Raw genomic sequence first — 14,633 nt, 5'->3', positions numbered from 1 at the left:
TTAACTCACACAATTAACCCTTAAAATCGAGCATTATGTTAACCCCTTTTTATATTAATTTTTGCTTTATTTCAAAGACTGCATGTATGCATCATCTTAAAAATATGCAATCCTAGAAAGAGTTTTGTATATGAATGAAAACAATTTTAATAATGTGATAGGTACGAGTATACATAGACTGTATTTAAAAGCAGAATTTTCACTTGTTGAAGGGAAAAGTGCTACAATACAAACCATTGGTTTGACCCAACTTTATTATTTTCACAATCATTGCCTTAGTTATATAAATTTTGATAGAATCATCTATTGAAAACAACAATAGCTTTTAATTTTCAACTTAATTTTTCGGAATTATGGCAAATTTATTTAAATGTGTTAGAGAAAAAACGCTCTCAAGCGCTCTCTCATGAATATTTCAAAAAGTAGGACCAAAATTTAATTACAAAATTTATTGGGAAATTATGGGTTTCGTAATACCATTATCATCACTGCAATACACAACTTTACCCTTTCACTTTTTATATACTCTAAATTGTGGTTTAATGTCAATTGATTTCATTTTTCCTTATAAATTTCATATTATAAAGATTATCTTATTCTTTTCCCACTTTAATAATAAATCACACAAAATTTTTTAATTATTTTACAATAATTTTAGGTATCATTTGGATCAACATCACCAGCATTAAGTGATCGTCATGAATTTCCATTTTTCTATAGAACTGTAGCACCAGATTCATCACATAATCCTGCTCGTATTGCTTTTATACGAAAATTTGGTTGGGATACAGTTACGACATTTTCACAAAATGAAGAAGTACATTCATTGGCAGTAAATGATTTGGTCACCGAACTGGAATCATCGAATATATCATGTGCTGCAACAATAACATTTGCTGAAACAGATTTTAAAGAACAACTTTTATTACTAAGGGTGAGAATTATTTCCATAATAAGGTTTTGAAATGTTTTTTTCATTCTTTTCGAATATAAAATTTAATTTAAAAAAGATTATTAAATTTTGTAACTTTTTTTTTTTGTTTTTGGGTTTTTTTTATGATTCTTCTTTTTAAAGTGAATGCTTCAATACTTTTGAATAATAATATCCTTTGATCTAACACGTTTTTTTGTTATATTTTATTTTAAAATGTCCTCGGGAAAAGTATCAGAGAAATAAATAAAGTGATTTTTAAATAAAAAAAAAATAAAAAATTTAAATAAAATTTTAGTTGAGTACTCGTAAAACATGCCATAACCGATTCATTTAAAAAATAATTTTTAAATATTAGCCGCTAAATTTTTCCTGGTATCCTTTATGAACATTGGAAATTTGATTAAGTTAAATAATGTATGGAAAAAATTAGTCAATGAAACTCTTGGTTTGAAAAATGGTAATAGCAGCCACACTAGTAATTTCCTGTTACATATCAAGTCTAGAATTGGAACTTTAATTTTTAGAATGGTTGGAAATCTTATATAATTTCTGTTGAATTTGCTTATTACCTTTAAAATTTTTAATATATTTATAGGATAAACCTCAAAGTGATGATTTCACAACAGCTACTGGCCTGAAGAAAAATTTTTGGTTGATGATTAATTAAGTTTGAAGTTTGACGGCATACTTTTTAGATAGATTTGTTTTTAGAATTTAATTGAAGTTCTTAGTATCGAAGGAATAGGGAACGAAATGTTAAGATTTTGAAAATTTTAAAAAATTTTAAACTCGGAAGGGAAAGGAGGCAATTATAAAAAAATTTTGATGTAATAAATTTTTTTTAAAATGGTAACATTTAAAACCAATTCAAATGGTAGACGTGTTTAACAAACAAATTATAGAAAATTAACAAGAAAACAAATTTAATTACAGTTAATTTGAAAGTTCAATTCTGTAAACTGACATTTGCTTATAGTTTTCTGTGATAGAAGAAATAAGTTTTCCTTTTTCCCCGACTAAAAATTTTATTTGAACTCAGATTTTCGAAAGCTATAACTTAGAGGAAAATAGGGATTTGTTGTTGTCTTTTGTTGTTGAGAAATAATATATTCCCTAAGATTATTTTTTCTATCTTCTTCTATTTCCACATAATATGTTGGAGTTTTTTTTAAAAAGCCAGAGTGAAACTAACATGCGTGTATTTCTAAAAGTTTTTAAGAAATTTCTTAATATAAAATCAGTTACTTAAATACAAGCAAAATTTTGTTTATTTAACAAAATTTTCAATAAATAAAAATTATAATTATAACAAATTTTTTGGATAGGTATAATGTGTTAATGTATAAACAATTAAAAATATAACAATAATAATACTACACATATATATATATATAAATTATTCATCTGTGATCTCTTCTAATGTATTTAGTTTATAACCTAAATCAATAGATGCTCTAACATGATCCTTTAGTGATATAAAACCATTTCGAAGACTTTCTTGTGTTAAAATTTCCTTTAATTTTTCTTCAGTCTCACAGAATACTAAATTATTGAGATTATCAATTAATTTTTGAAATTTTACATTTAATTTGAATAAAACTAATGCTTGTGATCGATTTTCATCTTCTAATTCAACAGCTAATTTTGATATACCCTGAGCTGCTGTATAATCTAAACCTGTTATATTATGACAATCTATAACAACTGGAATACGAAATTTCGCTTCTATACAAGCTTTCAATGTTCTTTCCCTTAAATGATCAATTCCTGGGAAATACATTCCATGATTTGGAGTTACATGAACATATTGCATGCCATTAATCTGAAATATGTATAAAAGTACGAAATATTTGTATATAAGGCACATAGAAAATAAGTGTAAAATTTTTTAATACGCAATACCTCTCCAATTTTAACTCTTATTTTAGGTCTAGCCCATAAATATAAAAGATATGCTGCTGTAACTGCAATTCCAAAAAATAGACCAACTTCAACTCCAAATACTACACATGCTGAAAAACATAATAGCCATGTAAAAAAATCTCGTTTACTTTCACGCCATAATCTTATCGGTATTTTAAAATCAATTAATGTAACAATAGCAACCATTAAAATAGCAGCTAATGTACTCTCTGGGATATATGTAAAATATGGTGTTAAAAGACTCATGGCAAAAATTACAACGAAACCTAAAATTTAAAATAGGAGAGCAAATTATTTGCACTTTTATATTTCCAAAAATTTTTATTTATAAAATAAAAATTCTCTTACTTGAATAAATTCCAGCTATTGAAGTTTTAATACCACTCGTTTGACTTATGGCTGCTCTTGAAAATGCACCACATGTTGGCATCGACTGAACTCCTGATCCCATTATATTGCATAATCCCAATGTAAATAATTCTTGACTAGCGTTAACTAAACCCTTTGGTGCTTTTGAAAAAAAAAATAAAGAATTGATAAGATTATTTCATTATTAATATTATGGAATCATTCATAATATTATTAAATTAATTAATTATTACAATTTTTATAAATATAAATAACTTTTCAAATAATAACAAGAATTATATACTTACTTAGAGCTTTTGCAATTGAAATGTTTGTTAATAATGAAACAAATGGTATCACAAATATTCCCATTCCAAGTTCACTACAAATATCCAAAAATGTATAAGTTCTATTATTGGCTTCTACAGTAAATGATGGAAATGAGAAATTTGGCATTCCTGGAACAACATCTGTACTCAATCTAAATGGCGGTTCTTCATTTTCAGGTGAATTTGAAACCCATATATATGAGGCAACAGCACAAATAATAACAAGAAAACCATTTTTCGATAAACTTATATAATTAACAATTACATTTAAATAACGACCAGATGGTTTCATTTCATCAAAATGTATTCGATCAAGTTGCTATAAAATTTAAATTTTAGATTAACTGAACAGTGAATTTGTATAAATTTTAAACCTTTAACAATATTAAAAAAACTAGAGAACATGTTCCCATTACAGCATCACCAGCTCTTGCTTCTTCAAGTTTATAAATTAAATTTTGTATAGAATTTACAAATCCTGGAACTAAATATTTGATTCCGAGAATAACCTTAATTTGCGATTCAATAACTAAAACTGCTGTTGCTGTTGAAAATGCTTTAATAACTGGCATTGAAATGAACTCAAAAATGAAACCTAAATATGAAAAATTATTGAAAATATATTTATAAAAATTAAAATTCAGACATTTTGCAAATTTGATTGAAGTTCATTTAAATAAATAATGGAATTATGTTTTAATTGTTGGAAAAGTTGATGTAAAAATGTAAAAATTCAATAAATTTTGCATTTCAGAGCCTTGACAAACTGATTGATTTCAAATGTAAAATTAGTTAAAAACAAATTAAGAAATTTTGATGATTAAGCTTCGGACTCTTCTAAAGTTATAAAAACGTCTGAAAATAATCCGTTGGGAAATTAATATACAATAAAATTCGGTATTTTCGATTCTTAAGGATAACTTTGATTACATTTCATTTTGAATTTGAAGTTCCAGAACTTTGCAATTACTCAGTAATAAAACTAATTGACTACTATCCCGACTTTTTCCGAATAAGTAAGAAACAATATACTTAAGTTATCCATATACCATTAAGTATTAATAAGATTTTTATAGATTTTCCTACAATGGAAAGAACTAATTTTTTCCAAATTTATGGCATAGAATTCTAAAATTTTGAAAAGCATTTGTATCAATTACAACAAAATGTTATTTGTATCAATTACAACAAAATGTTTGTATCGAAATTTTATGATGTTAGATTAAGTCTCATGTTAGAAATAATTTGGCCACCTGTCATCTAATTTTTCAGTTCAATATTTAAAAGCATATTTTCATGACACTACTTTTAATAATATAAGTCAATTCCATTTGAGCATCATTTAAACAAAATTAAGTGTTAGATGCAATAGCACAACGCTTTTTAAAAGAATTTTAATAAGCGTTAAAAAAGTTGCTATACAACTAGTCCGTCATGCATTAATTGACTAGTTTTTTTGTTTTTTGCTACTTTAAATTCGCACAAATTCACAAAGCTTGTGCGAATGACGAAAATACTCGTATAAATTACACGATCAATTATAATTGTTTTGTTTTTAATTTTTATTTAATTTCGTTTTAAACTCTTATTTTAACAAACACTGATTACTAATTAATTAATTAAGAGTATAAAGAGAATATTAAAGCGTAGGTTGAAAACAATATTGCCAGATTAAAAATTTTTCGTTTTATTTTATGGAAAAATATTTTATGAAATGAATATGTGCATGTACGATGAATGTATAATAAATATCAATATATATACATATATATAAAATATTTTAATATAATATTCATTATACATCAAATTACGTCATTACCAACCAGAAATTTTAGACATTTTAATTTGAATAAAAAAAACTTTCCTATTATGTTACTGATAAATGAATGGAAATGATGAAAATCTAAAAAAAAATTAATGCGGTTTTGTGGTTATGAAAATTTAAGTGACTTAAAAATAATATAAATTTTTGGTTTTCGTTTCAATTTCCAAATTACTTAGAAGGTATTTTATGTTTAAAAATGCAATAATTATTTTAAATTAATGTCTAAGAAAATTTCGGAACACAGGTTTTATTTTATTTTTTAATAAAACTGTAATTAAAAATAATTAAGTGCATTACAGTCTTCAATCTTACAAATACAGCAATTAATCATAACTTATTTTGTGAAATTGGTTCATGCTTAAATTATATATTTAGGATTAACAAAACCAAAAAACTGAAAGAAGCGTTCTTCTAACAAAATAAACTATTTGTTAGTATCTGTAAGTTGAGAAAATTTCAGCTTTCCACAAGTTGTAGTCTAGAAGAAAAACGATATAGAAAATTAAAAAAAAAATGTTTTAGATAACAGTTAATTTTAACGGCCATTTTGTCTCTTCAAAGCTAGAGTCACGCACGGTAGAAGAAGCAATAACCTTTCTTCGTCTCCGGAATACAAAAAATTAAAATGAATTCGTTTCAACAAATAATTAAAATACGCCATTTTCAGAACTTTAGGGGCTATAACTTCTAGAGCCGAGAATATAGGTAAAAATTTTCTTCCTCAAAAATAAGTTGTAACTCAAGAGACGTTTCTGTATAAAATTCAGCTTTCTAGCTCAAAGTACTTCTACACACTTGTGTCCGTGCTTGTGCCTTGTAAACAGACAAAAGAACGGGCGAAAGGAGAAGTGAAAAAAAAAGAATTTTCTCTTTGATTGCAAACTTTGTTTAAATTGTGTTTTATACATATTATGAAGAAAAATTGCCTATTAGCTCTACATATCACAACACATACTCTTAAATTAGAGAATCAATGAGTTTGCAATAAAAACTACTAGAACTTAAAATATATTTCTTCTTAAACTAATTTAAGAAATCAAAAAATAATAATTTCGCATCAGAATCGCATTATAGTATGTAAATTAAAATGTCTGGCAACATCATTGTTATAGCGTTTTTTCTTTTTACTAAAAAATTTCTGCAACAATTTCACTTATTTTTCTCCATTCATTCATTTATTTCGTAGAATCATTTTAATTTCATTCATCGCGTTTCTCTGTTTGTTGCTTTTTTTTCTTGTTTTTTTTTTCTTTTATATTGAGTAATAAAAATATTATCAGCGATTATTATTATTATTATGTTATTATTGTTGTTATCGTTAGTTATACAATTTACTACAATGCTGATATTGAAATCACATATTTTTAAACGTCGTTAAATGATAGGTGCGGAACGCGGCACGCGTAAGGTAAATTAAAAAAAGAATTTTAATGATAAAAATTTCCATTTTTTTTTTAAATTATTCAATTTGTAATAATAATATAATAAAAGAAGAACAACATGAAAACAAAACAAGAAAAAACCAAGCTACTTCAGATTTTTTTTACAATTTTTTTTTAATAAATGACTTCTGGTTTCCGTTCTTCAGCAAAATGAAATGAAAAAAAAAATAAGATAAATTTTATGAGGAAAACGACATAAAAATTTGTTATCATTTTTGAAAACAAACAAGAAAATTACATATCTTTTAACGTTTTCAATTCAAATATTGTCAATTTTTTTGATTTTTGATTATCAAATTCCGGGTAGGTCTATATACAAAGTCGTTGTGTATAACGATATTTTAAAATATCTGAAAATGATTAGACAATGAATAGAAAATTAATTTGTAATTTGCCTTTAAATTTATTGTAAATCGAAATATTAAGAGAAAATTTTTATAGCATTTTTGAATTTATAATATTGCTGAGAAGCATGTTTTCTTGTAAGAAGTTGGAACCCTGTTGTTATAATATTAAAATGTAGAATCCGAATCAAGCAAATTGTCGAAAATTGTAATACCAGAGCTTGTGTAAATAAACTGCAGTTGATTTACGTACTACAAAGGCCTGTATAGAAGTATTATAGCAAACTTTAAATGAAAATTGTTTAAAACTTTTCAAGCACTACATTTTCTAAATAGTTGATTAATTTGTTTGGTACAATATGGGTTTGTAAAACAATACCGAAAATGGTCAATTATAAAGTATGAGGTAAATAGAAGTCATATGATTTAAATTTAAATTTAATAAATGATCCCATTCGAATTTTTTGTTTTAAGTAAAAAACAAAGGATGTAAACAAAATAATTTTTAAAATTCATAAATTGTAACAATAAAATGTAACCATTTCAAAATTATTTTGCAATTCAGAGACAGAAAATTTTTCACATTAATTTTGAATAATTTATAAATTTTAGGAATTTTAAATTAGAAGGAAAATTATATTATAATTAAATAGAAATAAATTCACGTGATATTAAAATTAATTAATTTCTACAAATATTTTTTTTTTAATTTCAAAACTATTTTTACATTTATATTTCAATAGTAAAAATAATTACAGTTTTTTAAAACCTGATTGTAAATTGTAAATTTCAAATTCATTTAAAGATACTGTCAAATAAATGGTAATAAGGGAACTCTTTTTAATAATTTTTCCAAAACAAAATGACATGGAAATTAGAAATTCAATATTTGATTGACGTTGAAATTAAAAATACCATTAAATTACTTTTATGGTAAAAAATCGATTGTTTATAATTTGTTCTTAACAGAACACCATTTCATATAAGTATATGGTCGTTTGTTTAAGAGTAAATTGCCTAATAAGAGCACGTTTCTTCTACATATTAAAATTTTTATCTATTTTAACATTAAAAGAAAAAAACATCTTTATTTTCTGGTGAGGTTTTCCTCAAAGAGTTTTTCCTTCTTTTTTTTTTTTTCATTTTCACGAAAATTAATTTTTATTTCTTGAAAGCATAAATTTCATTTCTTAAAAGTAAATTTTTTTTTTTTCTCCCTCATAATATTTTATACGTACGTATTTTTTTTTTTCTCAGAAAGGAAAAAAATATCTTTATATTTTGTTGGTTTTTTTTCAGCAATTTTTATATTTTATTTTTATTTTTTTTTTTTATAACAAAAAATTTCCTTTAAAAATTTCTTTAACTCACCTAGTCGTAATAAGCCCATAAGCAATTCAACAACACCAGCCAAAAATGTTAAAATAAAAGCAAATTGTATTGGTTTTCCCATAGTGAATTGTACGGTTACGAGTGCTATATAAAATTACACAGAAAAAAAAAAGAAAAAATAAAATATCACACAGAAAATAAAATTAGAGTAAAATAAGCTCAAAATATTTCATAAGAGTTGAAAGTCATAATAAAAATTATATACATACATGCATGTAAATACCATATATATACTGAAAATATATGCGTATATATATGTATATGTACGTCATAATTATACAAAATTATTATGATATATTTTTATACAAATAAATATTTAAACTCTAAATATACTTGTATATATACGACATAATATAAGAATTTACTTACCAACAAGACTAGTAGGACCAATTAGGACTTTAGCTACTGTTCCAAATATTAAATATACAAAAGAACCTGTAAACAAAATTAATATACAAATAAATAAAAGGGAGATTTACTAAAAAAAAAATCAAAATAAAACGTAAAAAAAAATCATATAAATAAAAACATTATTAAAATTTATTATTCAATTAATATTAAATTAAAAAGCATTTCATTTGAAATTCAAAAGAAAAAGTAAGTGTATATATATATATATATATATAAACAATTAATTAACAATGACGAAATAAAGGTGAAATAGGTATATAGGTGGTAGTATAGGTGTATAAATTATCATAAAGAATAAAACCAAAAACAAAAAACACAATTTTTCCCTTTCGTTATTCAACTTTATTATTACTTTATATTTTACAAAAGTATATATATATATATATATATATATACTCTCGCACGTTTCCATATAACAAAAAAAAATTTCAATTAAATATTTTTTAAATAATATACAAAATACCTGAAATACCTTTAAAAACCAGTTCTCAGCTATTTGAAATATTAAAATAAAAAAAAAAATTTTAAAAGAACAAAATAGAAAATATTTTCTTTGTTTTTTGGTAATTAAACATTTTGGGAAATTGTCATGGTTCATGCACATACGATTTACACAAATAAAATAAAATAAATAAAAATTTATATACATAAAAATGTGCACATAAATATTTTATTTTGGGGTACTCCTTAAATATATGAAAGGAACACAATTTAAAATCTCTTTTTATACTATAAATTGAATAACATTCATAAAATTTTTTTAATTAAAAAACTCTATAGAAATTCAAAATTTTTCTAAACAAAAACGAAACATACTCTTTTTCTAAACATACTCTCTATTCTGTATCTAAATTGTTTTAGAAACCGACTGAGTCGGGAAAGATAAAATATTGAATTAGAGGAATTTTTATTTTTCTTTGTACTTTCTCAATTAGATTTTTCATTTACTCAATTAGATTTCTCATTTTTAAACCTTTTCCAAACATTCCAATTTGCAAAAAAAGTGTTCATTAGTCTTACTCTGTCCGTCCATAGTCAGAGCTGAAATTTTATGTATGCATAAGCCTGCACTGGAAACTTATTTCCGCAGAAATAAGTTCTAGTTCCGTAGAATTACCCTCTAAAAGTTGTACCCGCTCAAAATCTCAAAAATGCCATTTTTTGATTATTCATTGAAACGAAACCACAAAAATTTTCAAATTCTCCAAAGTTCTTCTAAACTGTAAGTTGTAAGGGCTTAAAATTTTAACAGCCTTTAGATATTTAGAAATAGTTTATTTTATTAGAAGAAGATTTATTTCTACCTCCATTCTTTCTCAAGTTATCGCCGCTCGAAATTCGTGCAGTTTGAATTTTCTGGACTTTGTATTTGCGAAACTGCAAACTTTTCCAAATATCTATAAATTTAGAAAGCTGATGGTAAATGACGTGTCATGAAAAGATACATATAATTGTTTTTCATAATTTATGCTTAATTTAATTCAAACCCTTCAACTCCACCCTTATGCCAATAACTTTTTCAATTTTTTTTTCTCATCCCTAAATATATGCAATAAATAAATATATTTTGTTATATGAACAAAAGTAATTGGAATAATATAATAGACTGTCATTAGAAGGAATATTCTCACTTGTTGAAAGGAAAAGTGATACTTTATATTTCATTGGTTTTTACCTTACTTTATTTAAATAAGATATCTGATTTTGTCAATTAAGTTTCTCTCATTCTTTTTCAATATAATGAAATCATACAAATATTACTGTTCATGTAAATACATGACAAAATCTAAGATATAATCTGAATCTTATTAAAGTCGTATATTGTAACCCTTGTTTGAAATCAAATTTTATCAGATGTTATAAAAGCAAAATGGCGACAATTATTATATTTCAAATTATTTTGAGTAGTCATCAACTGATTTTTATTTTACTTATAATTTTCGTATCAAATTATTAAATTTTATCGTAGATTTAATACTAAATTTTAAAGATTTAATCCTAAACAGTACCTAAAATATTTTAAGATTTATAAGGAAAAAATGTTGTTAAGGTGGAGCCATTGGTTCGTTGCTTTTAAACTAAGAATATTTTTTTATTACACTTTCAAAATCAAAATATTAAATACCAATAGAATCAAAATAAACAATAGAAAGAAAAAATAAATTTTGGGAATTACATACAAGAACTATATCACATAAGACAGCATACAATGATTTTAATAATGGTCAAAAATTTTATATTTTAACAAGAACCGATTAGAGTGATAAGAAATTTAAAAGTCATTAAAAGATTGACCTGACTAAAAATATTTTTATATTTTGCTTACCCAGAAAAAAGCAAAAAAACCTTGAATTCCTTGAAAATTTCAAATGTTTTAAAGTTTTGTTTTATAATATAAGAATTTCATTATTATTAATTTTAAATGTTAACAATTGTACTAAAAATGAGATATATTATTTAAAATTTCATTTCATACTACTTAAGATGTTAGAATTTGCAATTAATTAGCTAAAATTTCGTTCTATATATCTAAGAATAGAAAGAACACGTCATTTTTCTCATTCTTTTCTTTAAACGTTAAAACGCAAGTGAAATACGATTAAAAACCTTCATTGACTCTCATTGGGAAAAAAGAGTAAATTCATCAAAAAATAAATAATTTTTTTAACCGTAAAATGTTCTGATAACACTATAATAAAATTTTAAGTATATGTATTAGAATTAATAATTTAATAACTCATATATAGTTAATTAATTAGTTTATAAGAATTATTTTCGAGAGCATTACCCTACTACATACACTTCAATCATTTATTTATATTATTATCAATCATATAGACAATTTATAACTTGATAACAATAATTATTTACTTTATTGATTACTATTTCCCGTATTTCTGGAAAACCTCAAAACTATATAAAAGCATGAAAATTCCGATTATATGAGACTCTATAGTAATAATGAAATTAAAACACGTGCATATAGAAATATTTAAAGTTTATTTTTAAATTCTTTAGTTTCCCAAATTACTTTTAAATATAAAATAGTTAGGGATTCCAATTTTCAAAATAAATTTCATAAAGTAATTATAATATGATAACGAGTTAATTAAAATATAATAATTGGTATTAGTAAACTTTATATTTCTCAAATTTCAATATTTTATTGGTAATTAATTAGTAATATTTATTAACTGAAATATATTGTAGGGACACCAATTCACATTAAAAGATATAATAGTATAATTACGAGGTAATATAATATAAATTTTTGTATATATAACTTTAAAATTTTAATCTTAATTAATAAATTTTTATTATATTAAAATGTCAGGTATTATTTGGGTTGAAAATATTTTGAAAGTAAAAATAAGAAAAAATAAAATTTTATTTTAGAATATTTTTATTATATAGGAAATTTATTTGAATTGAAAATAGAATTTTATATCTTTATTAGACTAATTACTTCTAGTTAATTAAATTCAATTAGAATTAAATCCAAATTAGATTTATCCAGTTAAAATTGCGGCTATTTTTAGGGTATAATTAAGCATAATTAGAAATATATGACACAATTTAAGTAATCAATTGATAATTTCAAAACGTGTATTGGTTGTATATATTAGTCACAATGATTTTAAAAAATGATATTATTCTTTTATTAATAATTTAATACATAGCAACAATGGGGTATCATGAATAATATTCTAAATTTTTTTTGTTTCATTCCCGAAAACTAAAGTCTTTTTTGGAAATTTTGACGTCAATTTTAATATAAATGTACAATCTTGCAGAATTTAAATACTTTTCATATTTTTTAAATTTTAATTTGCCTCAATTGTCGAATTCAGCTTAAATATAAATTTACATTATGGAAAATTTCAGAAATAAAATTTTTGGACATAAAAACATCGAGTTTAATGAAATATATCAAAGCTATAATGGAAATTTTAAACTCTTAACTAAAATTTTTTTAAAAATAAAAAATATTTTTTTATAAAATAAAAATTTAAATATTTAAATTTCATTCTTCCTTGCAAATTAACCTTAAAATATTTCATATTATTAATGTCATCGTAAAAAATGCACATATTTACAATAATTATATTATTTAAGTATATCTTAGAAATTTCATCTATCTTTAAATATAATAAAATTACACAAAAGAAAATATAATATAGAAACGCGCTTTTAAAAATGAATTTATTAAGTAGAATGCTCATATCGTTTTACTAATTTCATACTTAATTCAATAGTAATGCAGCTTAGGGTGAGCTTTTCATTGGTTGATTTTTCATGTTTTAATTTTCTGAACACTTCTCGCATTGCAAACTGAAATCGACCCAGTTTAATTTACTGTTTTATAAAAATTGGTTAAGAATGCGTTCGATGAGCAATTATTTTTGACAATGAATTTTTTGATCTTTTAATAACGTGCCGTCAAATTAATTTGTTTTAAGAAAATACATGGAATCTCTTGTTTTAAGACAATTATATTGAAAATGTGCTTCGAAGGGATGATTGTAGAAAAGTTTTTCATAACTGAATCTTTCGAAAAGGCCAACAAAAACATATAGTCATATAACTAAAATAGGGATTGATTAATCAATTAAAATAAAAATTACATGGAAATTTTTAATTTTTCTTTTTCTATTTTTTTCAGTTTTAAAGCAAAATTATGTTGAAAAATCTAATATTTTTTATTTGTATATGATACCTATAAATGATGAGTATAATCCATGATGTGATGGTAAACCAGCTAATCTTGCACATGCAATACTTTCTGGTATTATTGTTAAGCCTAATGTTAATCCGGCAATTAAATCATTAAATGCAAAATGTAAATTATAATCTTCTATCCAATTTAATATATGAAATCTATTTTTAATCCATCTTTTAGCTTTTGCTTTACGAGATTTTCTTACATTATGTATAACAATCATATTATTATGTATTTTTTTCGTTTCATTATTAATTGAATTTAAGCACTGTGTTTCTAATTCAACAATATTTGGTGATCCCATATTTTTTTTTTTTCGTTTCTTTCAATTAAATTATATAATTTTAATATTAATTTTTCTTATACTTTTCTTTTTTCTATTAAATTTTCTTTATTATTCATATATAAAATACAATTTATACTAATTTATTTTTATAATTAAATAAAATAAATGGATCACATTTTAAATTATTATTTTATTACATTCATACACACATGTATAATATTTAAATTAAAATTTTTGAAAAGAACAAATGAAAAAATTTAAACTGTTATTATTTCGAATGGTGTTTTCCGTGTAAATACTGTTATAATTTTCGATAATAAAACATTTCCTTTAATTTCTTCTTAAATAATAATAAACACATACGTATATATTATATTAATTAGTAAGAACCGACACTATCATAGAATATAAAAAAAATAATTTCGAGTATAATATAAAGAATTCCAAAAACACAAGAAAAATAATTATGAAAACAATACACAATACAAATAGTACGAATAATAATCTACAAAATTTCTTTTATACACTATAATCAAATTTCTTAATAATGTGCTGCCTCTATAAAGGTAAATTTGCAACTGAAAATTATTTTATTTACTATATACATAATACTTTTCAATAACAATGAATGGGTGATAATTCAATAAAGTTATACAAATTGACCAAGAATAATGATACG

The 14,633-nt window shown here is 23.2% G+C and overlaps 2 protein-coding genes across 2 annotated transcripts in view; one reads left to right on the top strand and one right to left on the bottom strand.

Annotated features, from left to right (window-relative positions):
- Nucleotides 1-14,633, top strand: part of LOC129615216 (uncharacterized) — a 79,536-nt gene that overhangs the window by 38,356 nt on the left and 26,547 nt on the right. Inside the window, exon 6 of the mRNA XM_055530317.1 lies at nucleotides 659-934. Within this exon, the coding sequence (XP_055386292.1) occupies nucleotides 659-934 (276 nt within the window). The remainder of the gene's footprint in view (nucleotides 1-658; nucleotides 935-14,633) is intronic.
- LOC129615079 (sodium-independent sulfate anion transporter-like) lies at nucleotides 2,180-14,505 on the bottom strand. Its single transcript, XM_055530141.1, has 8 exons — nucleotides 13,666-14,505; nucleotides 8,907-8,972; nucleotides 8,517-8,621; nucleotides 3,909-4,129; nucleotides 3,514-3,853; nucleotides 3,206-3,367; nucleotides 2,837-3,123; nucleotides 2,180-2,756 (listed from the first exon to the last, which is right to left on the bottom strand). The coding sequence occupies exons 1-8, from the start codon at nucleotides 13,970-13,972 to the stop codon at nucleotides 2,331-2,333; spliced, it is 1,914 nt and encodes a 637-aa protein (XP_055386116.1). The 5' UTR covers nucleotides 13,973-14,505; the 3' UTR covers nucleotides 2,180-2,330.

Source organism: Condylostylus longicornis, unplaced genomic scaffold, assembly GCF_029603195.1.
Source record: "Condylostylus longicornis isolate FDR11 unplaced genomic scaffold, ASM2960319v2 ptg000135l, whole genome shotgun sequence".
Taxonomy (NCBI): Eukaryota; Metazoa; Arthropoda; class Insecta; order Diptera; family Dolichopodidae; genus Condylostylus; species Condylostylus longicornis.
Note: the sequence above shows the minus strand (reverse complement) of the source record. Positions and strands in the feature narration are given on the sequence as shown.

Bases quoted from the DNA above. Each gene is read 5' to 3' on its own strand.
- LOC129615079 (XM_055530141.1), bottom strand. From the start codon at position 13,972: ATGGGATCACCAAATATTGTTGAATTAGAAACACAGTGCTTAAATTCA. The intron at 8,622-8,906 runs GTAAGTAAATTC...AATTTTATATAG, and splicing joins TGGTCCTACTAGTCTTGTTG to CACTCGTAACCGTACAATTC. The intron at 3,368-3,513 runs GTAAGTATATAA...TTTTTTCAAAAG, and splicing joins TTCAATTGCAAAAGCTCTAA to CACCAAAGGGTTTAGTTAAC.